This window comes from Lampetra planeri, chromosome 77 (genome assembly GCF_965212315.1).
Source record: "Lampetra planeri chromosome 77, kcLamPlan1.2.h2, whole genome shotgun sequence".
NCBI lineage: Eukaryota > Metazoa > Chordata > Hyperoartia > Petromyzontiformes > Petromyzontidae > Lampetra > Lampetra planeri.
In genome coordinates, this window is record NC_136182.1 from 1,536,837 (window position 1) to 1,564,213 (window position 27,377).

The following is a 27,377-nucleotide window of genomic DNA, read 5'->3' on the forward strand; positions in this document are numbered from 1 at the left end:
CTTTGTTGTTCCGTTTTATGTAGGTCGGCGCACATTGAACCGAGAAGCGGGACCATAGTCATCGAACACTTTTTCCTCGGCCATCAAACAAAGACGGTCACTGCATCGCTCGCATTCAGATGCACTTCTGCGGCCGTCTGGAACGCCCCTTCCGATATTAGGAAGCCCCTGGGAGTTATCCACGTTTAAATCATCTAGGACTCATTTATTTGAAAGTGATGTTTGTGTTTAGTTTATTGTCCTTCACCCATGCCTCCGATGAGCACGGTTGGCTACATACAGAGGTCGCAACCGGGTACCCGATACCCGTACCCTACCCGATACCCGGCTACTCGTACTCGGCCAGGTACGGGTACCCGTTTGCGACCCTGGTGCGGCCGGGTACGGGTAAGGAATCAAAACCCGTTTGCGACCTCTGGCTACATACGACACGGAATAATTTCAACGCACAGTTCATAGGTGAGGCAGTGGCGGCTCGTGACATTTCCACGAGATGGCGCTGCTGTGAAACTATGGCTTTCTCATTAAGCAAAAACCTCGCCATGTTATTGGCCTTCCCGTGCAAATGATATGACCATCTTATCTACCAACGGTAGGCATTTATAAACAACTAGCGGTAAGTACCCGGCGTTGCCCAGGCGAAAAAGGCAGACGTAGTTACACACGCAAATCCATTGATACACACACATAGAGTTACACGCACAAATGGACTCACACATACATACATAGACTGAACAACAACAACCGCCATTCGCAACTAAGTGGCGGTGACGTCACAACAACGCTTGTGCCAGGCTATGTGCACCTTGAGGCCACGTGAAGTGTCGAACGCCCGCTGGCAAGAGGTCACGGGGCAAACCCAGATGGCACAGGTCGACTGACTGAGACGACTGGCTGATGCACCACCTGTGGCCCCTACTGTGGCAACTTTCTGTGCTTTAGCCCCAGCGCTCCGCTCGTTGTTGTGAGCATCGCTCCTCTGCCCTCCGTTGTTGTTGGAGGGTGACTGCCTCCAACTGGGCCGTAGCGTCCTTCAGGAGCCTACTCCACAGTGGCCGATCTTGACACGGCTGGTACCAGTCGTCCGCAAGTGGACTCAGCTCCAAGTCCTCCTGTAGCACATCACTCCATGTCTTGTCCAGCCCGTGCCGCGCCCGTTTATCTCCCTCGATCCGGCGGAACAAAAGCTGTTTGGGCATGTGGTGATTGGGCATGCGGGCTACAAGGCCCTTCCAACGCAGCCTTGCCTGCCGGAGGTGCTCACCGATGGGCCTTTGTCCAGATCTTTCGAGGATGTGTGAGCTCCTCACACAATCCAGCCTGGTTAAACCCAGGATTGATCGTAGGAAGGCCAGCCTAAATGTTTCTAACCAGCGAAGATGTTCCATTAGGGGGGTCCACGTTTCGCAAGCATAGAGAAGGGAGGGAATGACTGTGGCCAAGAAGACCTGAAGCTTCGTGCAGAGCGACAGACCAGGTAGCTTCCACACAGCGTTACGCAACCGATGAAAATATATTGCCGCTCGACTGATTCGGAGTGAGACCTCTGCTGTTAAACTGGAGCCGGTCATAAGCACACTGCCCAGGTATGGGAAAACTCTCCACTCTCTCCACAACTGCCCCATCACCGATTGGGAGTTGTGGGGATGGAGTGCCCGATGGTACAAAATACCCAGGCAAGTGCTTAGTTTTGGTGGGGCTGATGGTAAGGCCCCACCTCTTAGTGGCACACTCCAGTTTCAGCAGCAACGCCTCCAACTCCTCCTCTGAGTGAGCTGAAATTACCAGGTCGTCAGCATACATAACGTGGTTGACCAATAGGGAGCCAACCCTTGACTGCACCCGGGCATCGATCAGCTTCCCATTGTATCTGTACCAGATGTAAATTCCCCCGGTACAGCTATTGAAGGCTTCATAAACTCCGTGGTCCAAATAGATGTTAAATAATGTTGGAGCCAGAGGACATCCCTGTCGCAACGAAATGTGTACAGGGAATGGCTCTGACTCCCGGCCACATAGTTTTTCCCGGGCCTGCTCACCATCTTGAAGGTCCTTAATGAGCGTGAGCAGAGCGTCAAGGACTCCGAAAGCACGAATAACAACCCAGAGCCCAGGGCTACTGATGGTATCATAGGCCTTGACCAGGTCAATGAAGCAGAGATGTAGGTCTTGTTGTAATTCCCTACACCTCTGCTGTAGCAGACAGACAGAAAATATGGCATCTCTGCAGGACCCCCCTTTCCTGAAACCGCATTGGGGCTCCGCAAGCCTCTCCTCAGCGAGCCTAGCAAGGTGATGTTGAATAATCCTTGCCAGGACCTTTCCCGTCACACTGAAGAGTGATATGCCTCTGTATTTGTCCAGTCTGTCCAGTGGCCCAGACTGTTGTTATAATGTCATGTAGGACAGTCTGTGCACAAACGCCACCCTCCCTCAGCATTTCGCTTGGGAGATCATCTCTGCCCGGTGCCTTTCCTGGTCTCAGACTCTGGATCGCCTTCAGTACTTCCTCAACAGATGGCACCTCAGCCAGCCACTCGCAGACAGACACACAGACAGACACACAGACAGACACACACACGGAGTGTGATGATGACGACGACGATGATGATGATCCTAATCCATAAAACCATTCCCCGGCGCCAAAGATCTTGGACGAGGACGCACGGACGGACGGAAGGACGGAGCATCGCGGATCCTTGCACGAATCTCCTCACAATAATTTATTGCCATTAATTTAAAACCACAAAATTATAACAGATTCACAAAAGGCAAAGACACAAAGATTCCCCCGTGTAGCCTCTAACAGACTGTAGGGGCAAGTGCTCTTAGCGAGCAGCAGCTATGAAGGCCGGCACGGCAAACGAGGGAGCGGGTGGCCAGCGCCACCACGCCCGGCCGCCTTTGTCTCCCCAGTGGCGATGTTTACTACATGGGCATCGAACCCGGGTCGCGCAGCAAAGCGCTAACCGCTCCCCACCGATTTACATGCACACGGGTGTACATACACACACATATGCGTGTACACACACACACGCGCTCACTCTCCCTGGGTGTTGAAGGAGGGGTGACAATTGGCGGGGTCCCAGATTCGAATCTCCCACGCGACGCCAGACACGAGACGTTTGACGGAAGCGCGGCGATTCAATTGGCGATGATCGGTCGCTCGTTAAAAGTTATTTAAAAAAACATCCACCCAGCCCCGGCGCACTACGTCAACTACCACACGTCAGGGTCCAGGATCGAACCCATGACCTCCTGTATACCAGGCGAGGCAGTCAACATTTGGAGTTCGGGTCTGGGATTGAACCCACAACCTCCTGCATACCAGGCGAGGTAGTTAACATCTCCTAGCCACCGTGGATGCGAGGGTCTGGGATCTAACCCATGGCATCCTGTGTACCAGGCGAGGTAGTTAACATCTCCTAGCCACCGTGGATGTGAGGGTCTGGGATGGAACTCATGGCATCCTGTGTACCAGGCGAGGTAGTTAACATCTCCTAGCCAACGTAGAGTTACAAATGATTGGCCTGTGTGCCAGAGGAAGCCTCTTGGCTATGGCTTTGTCTCATCGGTGCCCTTAAGTCAGCGGCTCTTATCCTGTATAGTGTAGTGCATAGTACAGGGCAGTGTATAGTGCAGTGTAGAGTGATGATGCTCGTAACGAATTGGCACAAACATTCACTAATTGTCCGTGTTGGATGGTGGAGGACTTGACGACACACACAGCATTTATATTCATGCCATCTGACCCTAGCAAAAAAAATCCTCGTATACTCTGGAGCATACGCGATTCATTTTTTTTTTCACCGAATGAGGGGCGCAAAGGCCGAGAATAAGCAGCCTTAGAGTCGGACAAAGCGTCAACTCCTCCGTCTAGGAAGCGTCAACTCCTCCGTCTACGAATCGTCAACTCCTCCGTCTACGAAGCGTCAACTCCTCCGTTGAGAAAGCATCAAACTCCTCCATCTCAACAATGATTTGTGCCATGAAGACGTCATCATTACTACAATTATAACCCTTTCTGGAAATAAAACAGAATAATTTCTCAAGGAAATCCTCCCAGCATTAACCACACACGGCACTTTGTGGTGAACATGCAAACGATTAAACAACACCATGCTCTGGTAGTAATCGATGGCGTTGTCTGTGAAACTTATTGGTCCACACCAGAGACACCTTTCTTATGAGCCTCGTCTCAAACAGTGTTAGATTAGAGAACGCCAAAAGGCGAACAGCACAAGGACCATGCCACTGTCGGGGACATTATAGCGCGAGGCAAGCATGTTCAGCACAATTAGCTTGTGTGGTTAATGCGGAGAGGATTTCCTTGAAAAGGGAATTCCGTTTGGTGTATTAAACATCTCATAACCTTCTGTTTTATTTAGAGAAAGGGTAAAAATACCCTATTCTTACATTTTGATACTGGCAAGACAGTTCCCGTTAATATTATTAGGATCATAATAATAATCGTCATAATCGTGACGGTGGTATCGCATCGTGGCGATGTTCTGACATCGCGGGCGACGCAACTAATGGACGCCCCTCCCCTGCTAGGTAATAAAAGTAAAACTATTCTTAGGCTTTTTCGGTAAAGTCACGTAGGTAAAAATTTAAATTAATAAAAGTAAAATAAAAATAAAATAAAAATCACGACGTTTCGGAGGCAACACAAGCTTCCGTCTTCAGGTGGAACCGTCACAGCACGATTGCTGTATCAAGTGAGAGAAATTCCAAGGAAACAGTATTTGTATATATACTGGTTGAGGGTGGGAGGAGCCAAGGTAGGCCCTGAATATTATTTTTGTGAGGTTCGGTGCAGCTGAAGCAAGCTACCTTGGCTCCTCCCACCCTCAACCAGTATATATACAAATACTGTTTCCTTGGAATTTCTCTCACTTGATACAGCTATCGTGCTGTGACGCTTCCACCTGAAGATGGAAGCTTGTGTTGCCTCCGAAACGTCGTGATTTTTATTTCATTTTTATTTTACTTTTATTAATTTTAAATTTTTTACCTACATGGTGACTTTACCGAAAAAACCTAAGAATATGAATCCTTGCAGTCACGAAAGCTTCAAATCTAAAAGTAAAAATAACTGTAGGGGGATCACCTCTACGTAACAACGATCTGGGTTCCAGAGGTCTGTGATCGTAGGTCGATTTGTTCAACGTCATCTCCTGTCGAGTCCAAACGTGGTGTGCAGAGTCTGCACTACACACGCGGGAATGGCTTTAAAAGTCCCCTGTGGATGTGGATGTAGATGTCACTGGTTCTTCATGTTCTGTAGATGTAGATGCCACTGGTTCTTCACTTTCTGCAGATGTATATGCCACTGGTTCTTCATGTTTTGCAGATGTAGATGCCACTGGTTCTCAACGTTCTGTAGATGTAGATGCCACTGATTTTTCACGTTCTGCAGATGTAGATGCCACTGGTTCTTCACGTTCTGCAGATGTAGATGCCACCTCCACCGCCATCTGTTACTCTGGCCGTTTGAACTTACGACTCGCTATCAGTCCGATCAACTGCAACTGGACATTCGGGCAAGGTCTGTGCGTATCTCTCAAAGTTCGTAAGTCAAATACAAGTGGAGGAGTCCCTGTAATAATATATGTTCCAGCATAAAAATAACGTTCGCACGGAAACTTACAAATCGCCTCACCGTCCCGCGGTGCTAACTCTTAAATAAACAAACAAACAAAAACGACTTTATAAAGAACGGAACGAGAGCAGGAGGAGGATTCTTCCAACAACTCTGCGGATATCCATCTGATGATGATGTTGATGGTGATGATGGCGATGGTGATGATGGATGAAGATGATGGTGGTGATGATGGATGATGGTGGTGATGATGATGGATGATGATGATGCTGGATGGATGGATGATGATGCTGGTGGTGATGATGATGGTGGATGATGATGGTGATGCTGGATGGATGAAGATTGATGATGATGGATGAAGATTATGATGGTGATGCTGGATGATGATGATGATGCTGGATGATGATGGTGATGAATGAAGATTGATGATGAAGATGATGGATGAAGATGATGATGGTGGTGATGCTGGATGGATGATGATGCTGGATGGATGATGATGCTGGTCGTTGTAATCACCGGGAAAAAACGCCGCACGTGTTGCTCGAATAGTGAATGTGTGTCGCGGGGTTTTACTCTCCAACACACAATCTGCGCGTTGCTGTACCAGTAACGAGTTGGCTGCACATTTCGTTTACGTGGCAAAACGTTCACTGATAGAACATGTCGGGTGGTGGCGGGTTTAACGATGCATTCATAAACCCACAACAACAACAACCGCCATTCGCCACTAAGTGGGGGTGGCATCACCACGACGCTTGTGCCAGGCCATGTGCACCTTGAGGCTACGACGTGAAGTGTCGACCGCCCACTGCAAAGACGTCATGGGGCAGACCCAGCAGGTGCCACGGGGTCGACTGAGATGACTGAGACGAGTGGCTGATGCACCATCTGTGCCCCCTACTGTGCCAACTTGCTGTGCTTTAGCCACCCGGCGCTCTGCTCGTTGTTGTGAGCGTCGCTACTCCGCCCTGTTGTTGGAGGGCGACTGCCTCCAACTGCCCAGTAGCGTCCTTCACGAGCCTCCTCCACAGAGGCCGATCTTGACACCGCTGGTTCCAGTTATCGGCAAGTCCATTCAGCTCCACGTCCTCCTGTACCACATCACTCCATCTCTTCTCTAGCCCGTGCCGGGCCTATTTACCTCCCTTTATCCGACCGAACAAAAGCTGTTTAGGCATGCGGTGGCTGGGCATGGGGGCTACATAGCCCAGCCAACGCAGCCTTGTCTGCCGGAGGAGCTCACTGATGAGACTGTTCCAAATCTTTCAAAGATTTGTGAGCTCCTAACATAATACAGCCTGGTTAAACCCAGGATGGATCGTAGGCAGGCCAGCCTAAATGTTTCTAAGTTGTTTTCCAAGCAAAAAGAAGGGAAAGCATGACCGTGGCTGAGAAGACCCGAAGCTGTGTGTGGAGCGACAGACCAGGTAGCTTCCACACAACGTTACGCAACCGATGAAAAGATATTGCCGCTCGACTGATTCGGAGTGAGACCTCCGCTGCCAAAGCGGAGCCGGTCATGAGCACATTGCCCAGGTATGGGAAACTCTCCACTCTCTCCACAACTACCCCATCACCAATTGGGAGTTGTGGGGGTGGATTGTCTGACAAAATACCTAGGCAGGTGCTTAGTTTTGGTGGGGCTAATGGTAAGGCCCCACCTCTTAGTGGCACGCTCCAGGTTCAGCAGCAGCGCCTACAACTCATCCTCTAAGTGAGCAGCACTCAGGGTTCAAGGAAAATAGCAAAAAAAACTACGATGTTTCGATCGCAAAGCCAGCGGTCGTCATCAGGAAGATCAGGAAGATGAAGAGCGGTTGCGTTGCGATCGAAAATTCGTCGTTGTTTTTGTTATTTTCTCTTGAACCCATCTACCTGACTTCATCGAAAGACGCAAAGAATCTGATAAACGTCTTTCTGGGGGGGTGGGAGATCGGACCGCCGTTCTGTCCCCTAATGATGGCGATAGGTGTGACGCTGCAGGTTACTTTTGTGATGCAGTTAAAGAGCGATTTGTGATCGCGGGCTATTGGGGCAGACTCCCAATCCACCAACACCACGTCCACCTCCACCAATTTCATCTTCAACTCCTCCATCACCTCCTCCTCTGCTTTCTCCCCGCTCACAAGCCACTGTTCAGAGTTGGTAGTCGGAGTAGATATGCAGAAACTTGATGGAGTCTTTTCTGGACGGACGCATCGATTGAATCTCCATCTCCGGCTCTCTGCTCTCGGAAGCTGTGGGGGAGAGAGAAAGACATAAGAGAGAGTTAAGGGAGAGATAAGGGAGAGATAATAGAGAGATAAGGGATAAAGGATAAGGGAGAAAGGGAGAGATAAGTCGGTGTTTAGTTTTTTGTTGTGAGTGAGTAGGTGAGTAGGTGAGTGAGTGTGTGAGTAGGTGAGTGGGTAGGTGAGTAAGTGAGTGGGTGAGTGAGTGGATGAGTGAGTGGGTAGGTGGGTGAGTATGTAAATGTGTGAGTGAGTAGGTGAGTGAGTAGGTGAGTAGTAGGTGAGTGAGTAGGTGAGTAGGTGAGTGTGTGCGTCAATAGGTTAGTGAGCAGGTGAGTGAGGAGGTGAGTGAGTGAGAGAGCGAGTGAGTGGGTGCATGGGTGGGTGGGTGAGTGATTGGGTGAGTGTGTGAGTAGGTGAGTATGTGAGTGGGTGAGTAAGTGAGTGACTAGGTAGATGAGTGAGTGAGTAGGTGAGTGAGTGGATGAGTGTTAGGGAATAGATGAGTGAGTGTGTGTGTGAGTAGGTGAGTGAGTGACCGAGTGGGTGAGTGAGTGACTGAGTGACTGAGTGGGTGAGTGTGTGAATGAGTGGGTGGGTGAGTGAATGGGTGAGTGAGTATGAGTGGGTGGGTGAGTGATTGGGTAAGTGAGTGGGTGAGTGAGTACGTGATTAAGTGGCTTGTTGAGTGAGTGAGTAGGTGATCGAGTATGTGAGTGAGTGGGTGAGTGGATGAGTGAGTGGGTGAGTTAGTAGGTGAGTTAGTGGGTGAATGAGTGGGTGAGCGGCTTGTTGAGCGAGTAGGTGAGTGAGTGGGTTAGTGAGTGAGTGGGTGAGTGGGTGGGTGGGTTAGTAGGTGAGTGGGTGGCTGAGTAAGTGAGTGGGTGGCTGAGTAGGTGAGTGGGTGGCTGAGTGGGTGGGTGAGTGGGTAGGTGGGTGATTGAGTGGGTTAGTAAGTAGGTAGGTGGCTGAGTAAGTGGGTGAGTGGGTGGCTGAGTTGGTGGGTGGGTGAGTAGGTGATTGGGTGGGTTAGTGGGTGGGTGGGTGAGTGAGTGGGTTAGTGATTGGGTAGGTGGTGAATGAGTGGGTATGTAGGTGAGTGGTTTAGTTATTGCATGAATGAGTAGCTGGGTGAGTGTGGTAGGAGGTAGGCTGTTGAGTGAGTAAGTGAGTGAGTGGGTGAGTGGGTAAGTGACCATGTGACTACCAAACCGGGTGCAGTTCCTCATCCTGACTTGCTAATTCTCACTCTGCCTCTAGAGAGAAGTCTCCATCTCCGGAGTCTCCGTCTCGCTCTCTCTCCATGTTGAGACGTTAACTACCTCACCTGGTACGCAGGAGGTCGTGGGTTCGATGTTGAGATGTTGACTACCTCGCCTGGTACACAGGAGATCGGGGGTTCGATGTGGAGATGTTGACTACCTCACCTGGTACGCAGGAGGTCGTGAGTTCGATGTTGAGAGGTTAACTTCTTCGCATGGTATGCAGGAGGTCGTGGGTTCGATGTTGAGATGTTGACTACCTCGCATGGTACGCAAGAGGTCGTGGGTTCGATGTTGAGATGTTAACTACCTCGCCTGGTGCGCAGGAGATCGTGGGTTCGATGTTGAGATGTTAACTACCTCGCCTGGTGTACAGGAGATCGTGGGTTCGATGTTGAGATGTTAACTACCTCGCCTGGTACGCAGGAGGTCGTGGGTTCGATGCTGAGATGTTAACTACCTCGCCTGGTACGCAGGAGGTAGTGGGTTCGATTTTGAGATGTTAACTACCTCGCCTGGTTAGGCAGGAGGTCGTGGGTTCGATGTTGAGATGTTAACTACCTCGCCTGGTACGCAGGAGGTCGTGGGTTCGATGCTGAGATGTTAACTACTTCGCCTGGTACGCAGGAGGTAGTGGGTTCGATTTTTAGATGTTAACTACCTCGCCTGGTTACACAGGAGGTCGTGGGTTCGATGTTGAGATGTTAACTACCTCGCCTGGTGCGCAGGAGGTCGTGGGTTCGATTTTGAGATGTTAACTACCTCGCCTGGTACGCAGGAGATCGTGGGTTCGATGTTGAGATGTTAACTACCTCGCCTGGTGTACAGGAGATCGTGGGTTCGATGTTGAGATGTTAACTACCTCGCCTGGTACGCAGGAGGTCGTGGGTTCGATGTTGAGATGTTAACTACCTCGCCTGGTACGCAGGAAGTAGTGGGTTCGATCCCAGACACAAACGCTCATGGTGGCTATGAGATTTCGATTTAAAGCTTTCATGACTGCAGGGATTCATCTTCTTGGTTCTTTCGGCAAAGTCACGTAGAAGAGAAATAATAATATATTAAAAATAAAACATAAAAACATAAAAAAATTCTCACGACGTCTCGGCCACAACACAAGCAGTCGACCTCAGGTAAAGAAGCAAAGCTGTCGGAAAAACAGCGTCCCAATGAACATCGCCAAGCTTGGCAGCGTATATTTAAGCTGGTTCAGGGGAGGAGAGCGCCTTGACAAAGGAGTGTACATATGAACAGCGGAATTAAGCATATTGATGGAAAATGCAGATATGGGATTAGTCACTCCTTGTGGAATGTGTAGGTGGTGGGGGGGGGGGTCTCAAAGTCATATTATGCTCGTGTATTATGTAGGATTAGCAGTGATAAAGGGAGGAAGTAGAATTAGCAGTAATAAAGGGAGAGAAATTTTAATCGTGAGGAGCTGCAGCAGCCAAACCACCGTGTATCAAGCTCGTGCATTGTGTGGTCAACAAAAATGGAGGAGTTTCTAAAGAACTGCAAATGCCCTACTACCATATAATACACCTATGTGAAAAAAAAAATAGAAACTACATCAATATAATCAATGTGCTCAATATACTCTCCAAAAAGCTGAGATATTAACATTAAGTAACTGGGTATACGCTACACTATATAATGACTACCATATAGTGAACCGATAAAACACTAAAATATAAAAACATCAATGTAATCAATATACTCAATATACTCTCCAATAAGCTGAGCTACTAACAGTAAGTCATACATTACACTTCTATGTCGCAAAAAATAAATTATATTAATATGCCTCCAGCTAAACTTTTTTTATTTTCTTACATCATACGGATATACCCCGTACTATACACATTGAATTGTACGCTGCGTTACTATAGACTACCCTTTGACTTTAAACTATGCATTGTAATATTACACTATGTATTATTCTACACACCCTACTGTATACCACACTGCTGTATATTCACTATACAATTACGATACTATATATTAGCTTATACATTATATTAGACATTACACTATTATACTATTTATTATTATACAATCTGCTATACACAATCCCATTGACCGTCGCGTGAAAGGTACTAAGAGGAAGCAACGAAATATGTCAATGGGAGAGTGGTGGCAGGAGACTTGCAGCAGAGCAAAGACTCCATTCCCTGCAGAGAATACAAAAGATATATAGAAATTGTCTCTGTGTTTGTATATGTGGATGGCCTCATGAACGAATCTCTCATGGTAGCCGGATGGCTTGCAGAGAACCTCCGTCTTGGAGAAGTCGATGCCATGTGAGCCCACTGAATTAAAACAATGGTTTGCCATGGCTGAGGTGTTTGTCCTACCATGTTTCAGGTCTGCTTCATGTTCACGGATGCGGTCCGAGACATGTCGTTTCGTTTCTCCAATGTAACTGCTACCACAGAGACAACTTAGTTTGTAGACGCCAGGGTACTGTATGTCTGGAATCACATCTTTTACAGATGGGACCAGATCACGGATTTTATGTACTGTGTTGAATCAGACCTGGATATTGTGTTTATTCAGGATTTTGGAGATCTTTTTTGTGACCCCCGCAATGTAGGGTAAGGTGATGGTTTTGAATGGCTCCTCAAGAGGATCCTTCTTCATGGTTGGAGTGATGGCTTTGCGGATTGTGTAGTCGGAGTAACCATTAGCCTTGAGAGCTTGGCGTACGTGTTTGAGTTCACTGGCAATGTGTTTCATTGGGCTCTATGATGTAGTCTTGATAAGGGGATTCTTCTGGGATGGACGGTGGTGGGAATCCGGTTTTTCCTGTAGACAGAGTGGATCATTGAACCATCAGGTCTCCTTTTAATTAGGACCTCCAAAAACTGGAAAAACCACCTCTGCGGTACTAAACTCTACTCACCTGGTATCGACAATCAAGGGTATTTCCCTGTCCCCAGACGACCTGCTTGTCAGTTTTTATGTGGTTTCCTTATTCACCAAAGTTCCTGTACCTGACACCATCGCAATCATTGAAGACTTGGTTCATCAAGGACTGAATACTGAGATACCCCCCCTGGTGAGACACTGCTTAACGAATACATACTTCACCTGGAAGCACCCCAATGACCTCCCCCCCCATCTCCGGTTGTAGCCAACGTTTTCATGGAGAAATTTGAGACTGACGCCATGCAGACTGCCACTCTATGCCCGACCTTATGGAAGAGGTATGTGGATGACACTTTTATCATCTGGCCACATGGCCGGCCTGCTCTAGACCAATTCCTCGACAACATCAATTCCATACACCCAGCCATCAGATTCACCATGGAAGGCATACTCACAGTGAGACTTTGGAGGGTCGACTCGATCCAAACCGGTGCTGCTGGTCCCCTTCTGTCAGACAGAGTGGGGAGGAGAGAGGGGAGAGGAGGGAGGGAGGGAATAAGTATAACCCGTAAAAACAAAGTTTTTCACTATAAATCCTTTATATGCGTGGCGGCTAGAATCCTCTCGTCCTCTGGCTTGAGATGGCTGCCACCTATGGGTCAGATGATTGTCTGCCAGTATTAAGCAATTGGTAATTAAATATTTAATTTGTTTTCCCTAAACAGTGTAAAATTTAGGAAAAAAAATCACGAACATTAATTGTCTCGCACAACGAGTCTGTGTGCAAAATGTCAGCTCGATTGGATCACGGGAAGTGGGTTAAAAAACGACCGAAAGATGTGCACGGTCGTAAGCAAGCAAGCACGCAAGCAAGCAAGCGAACTTAATATAAAGGATTTAAAAAGACGATGATGCACTACACTATACACAGTACTACACACTTCACTATAAACTACTATACACTACACAACACACTATACACTACACTATACTACACACTACACTATACACTATACTATACACTATACACAACACTACACTATACACTACTGTAGTTTACACTTTACACTACTATAAACTACAATACACTAGACTACACTATGCACTAAACTATACACTACACTTTCCACTACACTATACACTACTATGCACAACACTACGATACACTACACTATGATACACTACACTACTATGCACTAAACTATACATTTCTATACACTACTATACACTACATTACTATAAACTGCTTACACTACACTGCTATACAGTACACTCTAAAATACTATACAATACACAGTACACTATACACTACAATACACTACACTATACACTACTATACACTACTATACACTACACTACTATACACTACACTATACACTACACACTACTATACACTACAACAATACGCTCCAATATGCACTAAACTATACACTACACTATTCACTACACTATACAATGTTTTATGTGAGCCAATCTTGACAGCACCACGACTCACCGATTTCTGTGTACCCAGTCCAAGCTTCTTCTTCAGCTCCTTGCGTACCTGGATGGAGAGGATTAGAAATTAGTCTATGGGTTTCTGTGTGGTGGTGAGTCTATGGGTCTCTGTGTGGTGGTGAGTCTGGGTCTCTGTGTGGTGGAGAGTCTATGCGTCTCTGTGTGGTGATGAGTCTATGGGTCTCTGTGTGGTGGTGAGTCTATGGGTCTCTGTGTGGTGGTGAGTCTATGGGTCTCTGTGTGGTGGAGAGTCTATGGGTCTCTGTGTAGTGGTGAGTCTATGGGTCTCTGTGTGGTGGTGAGTCTATGGGTCTCTGTGTGGTGATGAGTCTATGGGTCTCTGTGTAGTGGTGGTGAGTCTATGGGTCTCTGTGTGGTGATGAGTCTATGGGTCTCTGTGTAGTGGTGGTGAGTCTATGGGTCTCTGTGTGGTGGTGAGTCTATGGGTCTCTGTGTGGTGATGAGTCTATGGGTCTCTGTGTAGTGGTGAGTCTATGGGTCTCTGTGTGGTGGTGAGTCTATGGGTCTCTGTGTGGTGATGAGTCTATGGGTCTCTGTGTAGTGGTGGTGAGTCTATGGGTCTCTGTGTAGTGGTGGTGAGTCTATGGGTCTCTGTGTGGTGGTGAGTCTATGGGTCTCTGTGTGGTGATGAGTCTATGGGTCTCTGTGTAGTGGTGAGTCTATGGGTCTCTGTGTGGTGGTGAGTCTATGGGTCTCTGTGTGGTGATGAGTCTATGGGTCTCTGTGTAGTGGTGGTGAGTCTATGGGTCTCTGTGTAGTGGTGGTGAGTCTATGGGTCTCTGTGTGGTGATGAGTCTATGGGTCTCTGTGTGTACATGTCTATAACAAGAGTGAAGTGTCTATAACAAGAGTGAAGTGTCTATAGGTGAGTGAATTGTTATCGACTTACCTCTTTGTCGAGGAGGCAGTTAAAGATCAAGATGAAGAGGCCCTGGGGGCGAGAAGAACAAAGACAAAGATTCCCTGCGTAGCATTAACAGACCGTAGCGGCAATTGCTGCTAGCGTAACGTGTGGCACACAGAGGTGCACACGCTGACTTGGAGGCGATGTGTGTCTATCATGTCTGCCGGGTACTCGTCTATTGATGGCCTTAATCTAAGTTGTCTTGTGGTTGTTGTTGTTTGACTTGCATCCCACTGGGATTTTTGCCCACAGCGTTGGTGTACGCTGCTGTTGTATCCTCAAAAAAGAAATCTTGTAACTCAATTTGTACACACTTCCCAATATGCTATCGACTGCAAACTTGGTCTAGGTGTGTCATACTGATGACAACACGATATTCTATCATAAAAAATCCAAGACATATATTTTTAAACTTTTTACACGCTTTCATTTAACTTACAGTGTGTGTTGTCGTATCCAAAAACCTTGTAACTCAATTTCAACCGTATTCCCAATGTCGTATCGACTGCAAACGTCGTACAGCTATGTCATACTCATGACAAGACTATATTCTATCATTAAAAATAAAATATATATATTTTTAAATAATCTTTTTACGGCTCTAAGTGTCCACGCTCAACTGACGTTGGCTGTAAATCACCGCGGTCCCTTACGTCACGGCAAGCCTCGGGGAGCCACGCCCAGGGGCGGGGCATGTGGAAGGAGGGGGGAGGGGCGATGGGGGAAGGAGGCAGGGGGATGGGCAGCTCGGACAGTACATTTCATGAAAGCATGTTTTTAAAAGTATTTTAAAATATTTTATTCTGCAATATTTTGATGACTTTTCTTGGAATTTCTGTCTGCACAAAGTCATATAGTGACTTGAAGATGTTCAAATAACAGCCAAATAACACCCATGATCCCGAGCTAAGACTCAAGCGACGACGACCCGAATAGCAAAGAAACCCCCAAGACGATCCCGGTTGGGACTCCCCCTTCATTTCCCTGGCCACGGCCTTGCTGGGCCCTCGGCCACGCCCCTACACCGCTGGGTCAAGTCAGGGGCCGCCCCTAAATGACGTCACGCGATTTTGGACGATTTTGGACGATTTTTGACCCCCCCCTCCCCGTCGTCACACGGCGTCACAAAAAGTCAGACCCCCCAAATATGACGTCACAAAGTTCTGCCCCCCCCCCCAAAAAAGTATAAAACATGCTTCAAATCGCCTTCATCTATTGTCATTGTAGTGCGTATTTAATGTGGCGCTGCACTCTGATGTTGTAGGGGAAAACATTGATTAACAAGTCTATTTAATCAAATAGAACGTGTTGTCTATATTTATTTAAAAATAAATAATAAAAATAAAAATTATAGAAATAAAATTATTATTATTTATTTTTACCTACGTGACATTACCGAAAAAACCTACGAGTATGAATCCTTGCAGTCACGAAAGCTTCAAATCTAGAATATATTTATTTAAAGTTGCGCATTTTGATGTGACGTCACATTTCTCAAACACCCCCCCCCTCGTCACACATCGTCACAAATGTCTGACCCCCCCGCCCCTCGCCCCCCCCCCAGGTGCGTGACGTCATTTATGGACAGCCCCTCAGGGGCTCTGGGCTCCCTGCCACGTGTCCCTCGAGCCTCACTAGGGGAGGTTCCCGGCGCTAACGCGATGGTGACATCGTCTGCGTCACTACGCTAGCGAGTAGCAGCTGCTGCGTTCATTGTGCCAGGCGGTAATGTCCCACCGAGCTGCTGTGTGGACCTTTGTTAAGACATGCGACCTGGACATCACACGTTGATGGCCAGGTCCACCCAGTAGCTGATATCATCATCATCATCATCATCAAAATAAACCCACAGAGACCCATAGAGACACACAGTGACCCATACAGACTCATAGAGACTCACATAGACCCACAGAGACCCATACAGACCAACATAGACCCATAGAGACCCACATAGACCCATAGAGACCCATACAGACCCACATAGACCCATACGGACCCACTTAGACCCATAGAGACCCACATAGACCCATAGAGACGCACATAGACCTATACAGACCCACATAGACCCACAGAGACACATAGAGACCCACAGAGACCCATACAGACCCACAGAGACTCACATAGACCCACAGAGACCCATACAGACCAACATAGACACATACAGACCCACATAGACCCAGACAGACCCACATAGACCCATACCCATAGAGACCCCACATAGACCCACAGAGAACCATAGAGACCCACATAGACCCACAGAGACCTACAGAGACCCATACCCATAGAGACCCCACATAGACCCACAGAGACCCATAGAGACCCACATACAGCCACAGACCCATACAGACCCACATAGACACATAGAGACCCATTGCCATAGAAAAACACATAGACCCACATAGACCCACATAGACCCACAGAGACTCACAGAGACCCACATAGACCCACAGAGACCCACAGAGACCCACATAGACCCATAGAGACCCACATACAGCCACAGACCCATACAGACCCACATAGACACATAGAGACCCATTCCCATAGAAACACACAGAGACCCACATAGACTCACATTGACCCACAGAGACCCACATAGACTCACAGAGACCCACACTAAAACTAAACTATGTTTATGTCACCAGGTGTTATGCCCCACTAAGCTGCTGTGTGACTCTTCGTCAGAAGCCACCTGGCCGTCACAACATGACAGCAGCTCGATCACGTGGCTGATGTCATCATCATCAACATCACGTGGCTGATGTCATCAACATCAACATCACGTGGCTGATGTCATCATCATCAACATCACGTGGCTGATGTCATCATCATCATCAACATCATCATCACATGGACATTCATAGCAGCAGCCCAATAACCTAAACGCATAGAGACCCATACTCATAGAGACTCATAAAAACCCGACAGACCCCCATAGACCCTCAGAGACCAATAGACACCCACATATACCTACAGAGACCCATTAACATACAGACCATTAGACCCATAGACTCATATAGAACCATATAGAACCACGGAGACACACAGAGACACACAGAAACCTACAGAGACCCATAGATACACAGAAAACCATAGAACCACAGAGACCCACAGAAACCCAGAGAGACCTACATAGATATTCAGAGACCCATAGACTCATAGAGACCCATAGAGACCCACAGAGACCCACAGAGACCCATAGAGACCAATAGACCAACACAGATCCAGAGACTCATACAGATCCACATAGACTTATAACTCCCAAATCCTCTAAACGAGTCACATCATGTGCTGTTAGCAGCGCCTACAAAGGCCGAAACTGTGGCACACTTAGGGGGTTCGTCCCAGGGACATCCTGCATACCAGGCGAGGTAGTTAACATCTCCTAGCCACCTTGGGCTTTTGGGTCCGGGATCGAACCCACGACCTCCTGTACACCAGGCAAGGTAGTTAACATCTCCTAGCCACCGTGGTGTTAGGATCAGGATCGAACCCACGACCTCCTGCATACCATGCAATGTCATTACGAGCGAAACGTCACAATACTACTCACATTGTAAATCTTGTGGATTTACTCTCCAATACACTGGTGGGCTGAAGTAGTACACTACACTATACACTACACTACAACAGACTGCACTATACCCTACACCAGGGGTCCTCAAACTTTTTAAAATGGGGGCCAGTTCACTGTCCCTCAGACCGTTGGAGGGCCGGACTATAGCTAAAAAAACTATGAACAAATTCCTATGCACACTGCATATATCTTATTTTGAAGTGAAGAAACAAAACAGGAACAAATACAATAGTTAAAATGAAGAACAAGTAAAGTTAAATCAACAAACTTGCCAATATTTCAATGGGAACTATGGGCCTGCTTTTGGCTAATGAGATGGTCAATGTCCGGTTCCATATTTGTCACTGCTAGTCGTAACAAGTGATGCAAGTGTGCATCCGTTAGTCTAGATCTGGTTGGAGATTTCAAATGTTTCATTCTGGAAAAAGTCTGTTCACAGACATAAGTGCTGCCAAAGATGGTTGCCATTTTGAGTGCATGGTTCCTGAGATGAGGATATGTCTCAGAGGGGAGAGATGCATAGAAATGATGAAGGCTGCTTGACTTGAATGCGTCTTTCAGAGAGTCACAATTCTGCAGTTCAGCCAGTTCCATTTGGTAAATTGTATCCACATTTTCAATGTCAATAGAAAATGGGTTACGGAAAAGCTGTATGTCCTGTTCATGGAGATGAAGCTCTTTAAATCTAAATTGGAACTCCTTTTGCAATTTTTCCAGTGAATCCACACATGTTTTGTTTGGGAATTGCAACCAATGGTTTTTCCGCTAACAGATTTTGAGTTGTGGGGAGATGGCAGAAGTTTTCCTCCTTAACTTGTTTGAGCTCTGGTACTTATTTGTTTTTTGAAAGCAGAAACGCTGTAATCTGTGGAAGTAAGTCATAGAAACGTTTCAAAACTCTCCCTCGACTCAGCCAACGGACTTCTGTGTGGTACAGAACATCTTCATAGTCAACATTTAGTTCAGACAGAAATTCCTGAAATTGTCTGTGGTTTAGTGCATGAGCTCTAATGAAGTTAACACAAGATACCACAATTTTCATAACAGAGTTCCACTTCAGTGATTTACTACACAGCGCTTGTTGGTGGATGAGGCAGTGTATGGCTATTGGATGAGAATGGTTATGTTTGTCCATCTCTTGGTTAATGCAAGCAATTACTCCTTTCTTAGACCCCACCATGCTAGGAGCACCATCAGTTGTCACACTGGCTAGTTTAGCCCAATTCAGCTCCAAACCATTCACAGTTTGGCAAACCTTTTCATAGATATCCTCTCCTGTAGTTGTTCCTTTGATGCTTTGCAGTGCAGCAAGCTCTTCTGTGACTTCAAAATAGTCATTCATCCCACGAATAAAAATTAGAAGTTGTGCAGAATCACGAACATCATTGCTTTCGTCGAGTGCCAAGGAAAAATAGGAAAGTTTTTTTGTGGAGTTTTGCAAATGCTGATGCAAATTGTCTCCCATTTCTTCAATCCTCCGTGTAATTGTAGGTCCTGAAAGACTCACTGTACCAAATAAATCGGCCTTCTCTGGACACATATCTTTGGCAACAGAAAGAAGGCATTCTTTAACAAATTCTCCCTCCACGAATGGTCTGCCATTGCACGCTATTAGCTTGGCAACTTGAAAACTTGCTCGCAATGATGAAATATTTAGCTGCTTCTGCTTCACAAAAGTATTTTGCTGAGTTGTTAATGTATTTTTCAGTTTTAATATTTTATCTTTTCTCACTTCTCCGACCAAACAATCATATTTATCTTTATGTTGAGTTTCATAGTGTCGACGTAAATTGTATTCTTTGAACACAGACACTATATTCTGGCATATCAGACACACAGCTCTTTCCTTGTACTGCATGAAAAAGTAATCATAAGTCCACTGTTCTTTAAATATCCTACACTCCGAGTCAATTTTTCTCTTTCTTGACATCAGTTTCTTAGGGAGTCAAAATTGCTATTAGTAAAATACCAATATATATATACAGCGCTACAAAAACAATATACCAGCAATAACTTTGCCCACACAGAGACATACAGACTGCACTGCCCATCAATGCAGTCTGATTGGGGGAACTCCGCTTTTACCCCAGGCTCACACTGGTGCGGGTGCCATTAAAAAGTAAATACACCTGCAGTTTTGTTCAGATCGCAGTACATCCCCAGCACACAGGAATATCACTGGGAGTGGAGCCGAGGGGAGAGTGAGGGAGCTGAGGGAGGGAGAGCCAGTCAAGCGCAGCCAGGGGAGGGCTGGCAGCCTTAGGCCTGGGGGGCAAGTCCAGTCAATTGGCCCATTGAACCATTCACCAGCGCAGCCCAATGAGTGCCCACCGCCGCAGCTCAATCAGTGCCCACCGCCGCAGCTCAATCAGTGCTCACCAGCGCAGCCAAATCAGTGCGCGCCACCACAGCCCAATCAGTGCCCACCACCGCAGCCCAATGAGTGCTCACCAGCGCAGCCCAATTAGTGCTCACAAGCGCAGCCCAATTAGTGACCATGGGCTGGATAAATGTCCTCGGCGGGCCGCATGTGGCCCGCGGGCCGTAGTTTGAGGACCCCTGCCCTACACTATACACTACACTGCTATACATTACACTACCCAATCCCCAATGCGACAACAACAACAACAACAACCTACAACAACAACTTCCCCGCGCTCGCTCGCCCCGCACCTGCAGCGAGTTGAGGATGGCGAAGAAGTAGTGCAGTGCGTGGCTGGCCCTGCCCTCGGCGCTGAACGCGAAGATCCCGAGCCCCCACGTGACTCCGAGCAGCGGCGTGAGCACCCCGACGCTCCGAGCGACCAGCCGGACGTTCACGTCGGGGCTCCCCGAGACGACCGCGGACCTCTTCCGCGAAACCTTGGCCAGGACGAGCGCGAGCGCGACGAGGTTGGCGGCGAGCACGGCGAAGGCCGGCGCCACGAACGCGAACAGCGTCCTGCCGTGCTCCCAGTCGAGCCAGCAGGCTCCGTCGCGCAGATAGGCCCCGCGGGGGTACGTCGCCGCTACGGCGGCCGCCGCGATGACCGCGGGGACGCCGTAGCCGACGGCGAAGGCCGCGGCGCGGAGGCTGCGGGCGGCGAAGCGTTCGAAGACGACGACGACGACGTAGACGAGGAGGAGGCCTTCGCAGAGCATCCAGAAGAAGAGGGCGAGGTAGCCGAGGTGGACGAAGAAGGCGGCGGCCGTGCAGAGCGTGGGGCTGCCGAGGGCGTCGGGAGAGGCGGCCACGATGAACCAGACGTCGGCGAAGAGGAGCGACGTGCACACGTTGACCAGGATCAGGTGGCGGAGGCGACGGTTGGAGCGCCGGCCGGCGCGGCCGGTGGACACCGACGGGCGCCAGGTGACGGCTTCGATGGCGAGGACGGCCACCAGGGACAACATCGAGATGCCGACGCCGACGTAGGAGACGATCGAGAGGGTCGTGTCGTCCACGAGGTCGTCGCCGGGGGAGATGAGGATGGAGAAGGAGGTGGTGTGGTTGCACCGGCAGGAGAAGGCCGTTGCGTTGCCGGTGGTGACGGTGGACGTCAGCTGGCAGCCCACGCCGGACCAGCCGCCCTGCCCGTTGTTATACTGGGGGGTGGGCAGGATAGAGGGGGCGGGGCCAGGGGGGGCGGGGCAAGGGGGCGGGGCCAGGGGGCCTTGAGTCACGGCAACGTTATGAGAGCCCAACGGGGTGGCTCGGATATGTTGACGACCTCGCCTGGTACGCAGGAGGTCGTGGGTTCGACCACGTACCCTGACGCTCCACGCTGGCTAGGAGATGTTGGCTATCTCGCCTGGTACACGGTGACGTCATGGTCGGGATCGAACCCACGACCTCCTGCGTACCAGGCGAGGTAGTCAACGTCTACCTAGCGTGCACCGTGGGTGTCGTCATGCCCCCCACACCACCCACCACCACCACCCCCACCAACACCACCACCCCCCACCCCCACCAACACCACCACCCCCACCACCACCACCACCACCCCCACCAACACCACCTTCACCACCACCACCAACACCACCACCACCCCCACCACCCCCACCACCACCACCACCACCCCTACCACCACCACCCCCACCACCGCCACCACCACCCCCACCACCACGACCACCCCCACCACCCCCACCACCACCACCATCACCGCCCCCACCACCGCCCCCACCACCACCACCACCACCCCCACCACCACCACCCCCACCACCACCCCCACCACCACCCCCACCACCACCCCCACCACCACCACCACCTCCACCAGCACCACCACCACCCCCACCAACACCCCCACCACCTCCACCACCACCCTCCTCACCTTTGTGTCCCAGAACGTGCAGTGGACGATGCTGCCGCTGCCATTGTTGGCCACCGTGAGCGGGAAGCGCAGGACGATGTCCGTGACGCCCGTCAAGTTCCTCGGGTTGCTCACGACGGTGCTGAGGATGTGGCTCCCCACGGCCCGGCTCGCCACGGAGCCAGCGGAGCCGCCGCCCGCGCCGCTGCCGTTCAGCTCGGGGGTCAGCCGGAGGGGCAGGACTTCAGCCAGGGTCCTGCTCGCCCCGCCCACCCGTCCCACACACAGACACACAGACACACACACAGACACACACACACAGACCCATACACATGTAGTGCCATAGATGGGCCACACTTACCGGCAGTGGTGGACAGGGCCCATCTGCAGATACCTTGGACCCCCAGGGGAGGGGCCACTGTGCCAGCCCAAGAGGGGAGGGGCTGCTGGCTAAGCCCCTTAGCGCCACCAACGGGGGGCTGTGGGGTATCTGGAATCCCACACAACTCCACCCCTCGATGGGCAAGAGGGATGAAAGGGCCCCTCCCTAGCCGATCGGGGCCAGTCGAAGCTCAACACCCAAGACCAGCCAGCGTTGGACCCTGGACCCCCTCGTCCCGCTTGTCCTTGTAAGGGCCGGGACGCTGTGCGGGCCAGTGGTGGGACTCTGGGACTCCCGGCTCTACGTACTTGTAAGGGCGAGTTCCGAGGAAGGCAGAGTCCAGACCCACACCTTGGCTGCGTCGGGTCAAGTAGCCTCCCCTAGGGTAATTGTAGCCGGAGGACCCCAGAGCGTAGGCAGAGTCAGGCACGCTAGGAAGAGGCTGTGTCCCTAGGCTGTGTCCCTAGGCTGTAACAGAGTATCAGGACTGTTGGAGTGTTGTATTGTAATAAAGAAGCTACCTCTACAAGTGTCTCCGGAACCCATTACACACACACACAGAGAGCCATACACACACACACAGACCCACACGCACAGACCCACACATAGACCCACACACAGACCCACACACAGACCCACACACACAGACACACACATACACACACACAGACCCACACACATACACACACACAGACCCACACACACAGATCCACACACACACACAGACCCACACACACAGACCCACACACACAGACCCACATACAGATGTAGGGGTGTTAGAGAGAGAGCCCGTTATGCATGGCAGCTTATGGCAAACAAACACAGTGGGCGGGGCTACGTGGGTGCACGGGGAGGTGCTCTCTACGACGTCCGCGCCAGGCACCCCGGGGGGGCTGATTCGGAGTTATGATCCCCCGGGGCCCCACCCCTCAATGGGGGGGTTGGGTATAAAAGGGGATGTGTCGGAGGTGCTCGGGGAGAATGTTAAGCTAACCAGTGAAGACTGAAGACGTCTTAGCTAGAGCCCTGGACTCCCCTGGTTCGCCGTCCTTATCAGGGCCGAACAGGACCGAGCCAGCGGCGTGGTCCCGAGATCCAGAGCCGGTGCTCCTGTCAGAGCTGGTCTGGGACTCAGGGTACCGGGCCCGACTTACCAGTGTCGGGCCAGATAGCCTCCCCTAGCCCGTTAATGGAGGACTAGGAGGCAGGCTAGGAGTAGCTAGCGCGTGTATCCCCAGCTAGCCGGGTGAGGGGGCCGATACCCCCTCTAGTGTTGTATGCCACAACCGTGCTGTGTGAAATAAACCCATGTGCCTCCAACTCCGGCGTCCAAGAGTCGTGAACTCTACTACACAGACAGGCCCACACACAGACAGGCCCACACACCACACGCAGACCCACACACAGACACAGACCGACACACACACAACAACAACAACCGCCATTCGCCAATAAGTGGCGGTGACGTCACCACGACGCTTGTGCCAGGCCATGTGCACCTTGAGGCCACGTGAAGTGTCAAACGCCCGCTGGCAGGAGGTCACGGGGCAGACCCAGGTGCCACGGGGTCGACTGAGATGACTGAGACGACTGGCTGATGCACCACCTGTGCCCCCTACTGTACCAACTTGCTGTGCTTTAGCCACCCGGCACTCCGCTCGTTGTTGTGAGCGTCGCTACTCCGCCCTCCGTTGTTGTTGGAGGGCGACTGCCTCCAACTGCCCAGTAGCGTCCTTCACGAGCCTCCTCCACTGAGGCCGATCTTGACACCGCTGGTACCAGTCATCGGCAAGTCCACTCAGCTCCACGTCCTCCTTTACCACATCACTCCATCTCTTCTCTAGCCCGTGCCGCGCCCGTTTAGCCCCCTCGATCCGGCCGAACAAAAGCTGTTTAGGCATGCGGTGGCTGGGCATGCGGGCTACATGACCCAGCCAACGCAGCCTTGCCTGCCGGAGGAGCTCACTGATGGGACTTTGCCCAGATCTTTCAAGGACTTGTGAGCTCCTCATACAATCCAGCCTGGTTAAACCCAGGATGGATCGTAGGCAGGCCAGTCTAAATGTTTCCAACCTGCGAAGATGCTCCACTAGGGGGGTCCACGTTTCGCAAGCGTAAAGAAGGGAGGGAATGACCGTGGCCGAGAAGACCTGAAGCTTCGTGCGGAGCGACAGACCAGGTAGCTTCCACACAGCATTACGCAACCGATGAAAAGATATTGCCGCTCGACTGATTCGGAGTGAGACCTCTGTTGAACCGGTCATAAGCACACTGCCCAGGTATGGGAAACTCTCCACTCTCTCCACAACTGCCCTATCACCAATTGGGAGTTGTGGGGGTGGAGTGTCCGATGGTACAAAATACCCAGGCAGGTGCTTAGTTTTGGTAGGGCTGATGGTAAGGCCCCACCTCTTAGTGGCACGCTCCAGTCTCAGCAGCAGCGTCTCCAACTCCTCTTCTGAATGAGCAGCTATTACCAAATCATCGGCATACATAACGTGGTTGACCAATAGGGAGCCATCCCTTGATCGCACCCGGGCGTCGATCAGCCTCCCATTATATCTGTACCAAATGGAAATTCCCCCCGGTACAGCTATTGAAGGCTTCACGAACTACGCAGTCGAAATAGATGTTAAATAATGTGGGAGCCAGAGGACATCCCTGTCGCACCCCAAGGTGTACAGGGAAAGGCTCCGACTCCCGGCCACGTAGTTTTACCCGAGCCCGCTCACCATCATGAAGGTCCTTAATGATCGTGAGCAGAGGGTCAGGGACTCCGAAAGCACGAAGAACAACCCAGAGCCCAGTCCTACTGATGGTATCATAGGCCTTGACCAGGTCAATAAAGCAGAGATGTAGGTCTTTTTGGAATTCCCTACACCTCTGCTGTAGCAGACGGACGTAAAATATGGCATCTGTGCAGGTCCGCCCTTTCCTGAAACCGCATTGGGGCTCCGCAAGCCTCTCCTCAGCGTGCCTAGCAAGGCGATGTTGAATAATCCTTGCCAGGACCTTACCCGGCACACTGAGGAGTGAGATGCCCCTGTAGTTGTTACAGTCGGTATGGTCCCCCTTCTTAAAGAGGGGGACCACCAGGGCATCCTTCCAGTCCTGCGGAACCCGTCCAGTGGTCCAGACTGTTGTTATGATGTCATATAGGGCAGTCTGTGCACAAACGCCACCCTCCCTCAGCATTTCGCTTGGGAGATCATCTCTGCCCGGTGCCTTCCCTGGTCTCAGACTCCGGATCGCCCTCAGTACTTCCTCAACAGCTGGCACCTCAGCCAGCCACTCACAGGGGGTGACCTCTTCCAATATTTGAGGCACCGCAGCCTCAGCAGGGTTATCCCCACTTTGTGCCATGATGTTTTCCTGGCTGAGAGATTTTCCCTCCCCCGGGACCTCACAGAAATGCTCAGCAAATCTGCAAACCTGTTCCTGGGGGTCGGAGATTGGATCACCGTTTTTTCCTCTAATGATGGTAATAGGTGTGGCGCTGCAGGTTACTTTTTTGATGGAGTTAAATAGTGATTTGTGATCGCGGGCCACTGAGGCAGACTCCATCTCCTCAGCAACCCGCGACCACCACCCATCCTTACAGTGCCTTACGGCTCTCCGAACCTCCGAGCGAAGGCTGCGGTAAACCTCCTCATTCTCTGACGTGGGATGCTGTAGGCGATGAGAGTGGGCCTGTCGCTTTTTCTCAATTAACCTGAACACCTCCGCTGTCAGCCAGGGTTTCTGGGGAGGTCTGGACCGCATACCCAAAGCAGCCATTGCAGCTGCATGAGTCACAGTCTTAAACCTCGCCCATTTACCCTCGACATCAGGTGGAGTGGGGGACGATGCCAACCCCAGCTGCAAGCGATGATGAAATTCTCACTTGCAACTTTCATTAGCTAACTGAGACCAGGCCACTTTTGGTTGGAATGGGATCCTGGATGTACACCCACCACCGGAGTGGAAGAATGGCAGGCGCATCTTACAGATGACTAGTCGATGGTCAGAGGGCAGATCAGCTCCACGGTAGGTCCTGGTGTCAAGGACATGGGCTCGCATCCGCTGGTCCGTCACTATGTAGTCCAGCAGATGTTCTTGCTTGGACCCGGCATGTACCCATGATGTTGTGTGGATGCGCCGATGCCGGAAGAGCGTGTTGGTAAATACAAGCCCATGGGCTGCACAAAAATCTAGCAGCCTCCTACCGTTATTATTGAGCTGATCTGGCCAATGCCTTCCAATCACTCCAGACCAGGTGCCAGCATTATGACCAACTCGGGCATTGAAGTCACCCAACAAGATGACTCTGTCCCGAGCGGCCACTTTAGCCAGCACCTGTGACAGGAGGTCATAGAAAGCGTCTGACTCATCGGCTTTGCCTGCATCCCTCCACGGATGTTCGTCTTCGGTGGGGGTATAAGTTACCATGACCACCACTCCTCGCCTCTGGTTGATGGGAAGGCGAGCCCAAAGTATCCTGGGGCTTACAGCTTCCCACACCTCACTGCCACGCTGCCACGCCCCCTTCATTCTTTTGTTCAGAAGAAGAGCCACACCCTGTTGTTTGGCAGTCTCCTGCCCCGAGTAGAGGACTGTCCACCCCTCATGGTGGCAGGAGCCAGAACCGTTCCACCGGACCTCCTGAATGCCACAGAGATCCAGGCGGTACCGGTCCAGCTCCCGACAGAGGAGTGGCAGCCTCTCCTCCGCAGTGAGCGTTCGAACATTCCACGTGGCCATCCGCAAT

At 50.4% G+C, this 27,377-nt stretch overlaps 1 protein-coding gene across 1 annotated transcript in view; it reads right to left on the minus strand.

Moving 5' to 3' along the window:
* Positions 1-4,953: 4,953 nt before the first annotated feature.
* The window catches only part of LOC144738062 (uncharacterized), a 97,103-nt gene continuing 74,679 nt past the window's right edge, over positions 4,954-27,377 (minus strand). Inside the window, exons 11-16 of the mRNA XM_078620968.1 lie at positions 22,270-22,504; positions 20,636-21,544; positions 14,374-14,415; positions 13,462-13,509; positions 12,422-12,473; positions 4,954-7,842 (exon numbers count right to left, since the gene is read on the minus strand). Of these exons, the coding sequence (XP_078477094.1) occupies positions 7,742-7,842; positions 12,422-12,473; positions 13,462-13,509; positions 14,374-14,415; positions 20,636-21,544; positions 22,270-22,504 (1,387 nt within the window). The 3' untranslated portion in view covers positions 4,954-7,741. The remainder of the gene's footprint in view (positions 7,843-12,421; positions 12,474-13,461; positions 13,510-14,373; positions 14,416-20,635; positions 21,545-22,269; positions 22,505-27,377) is intronic.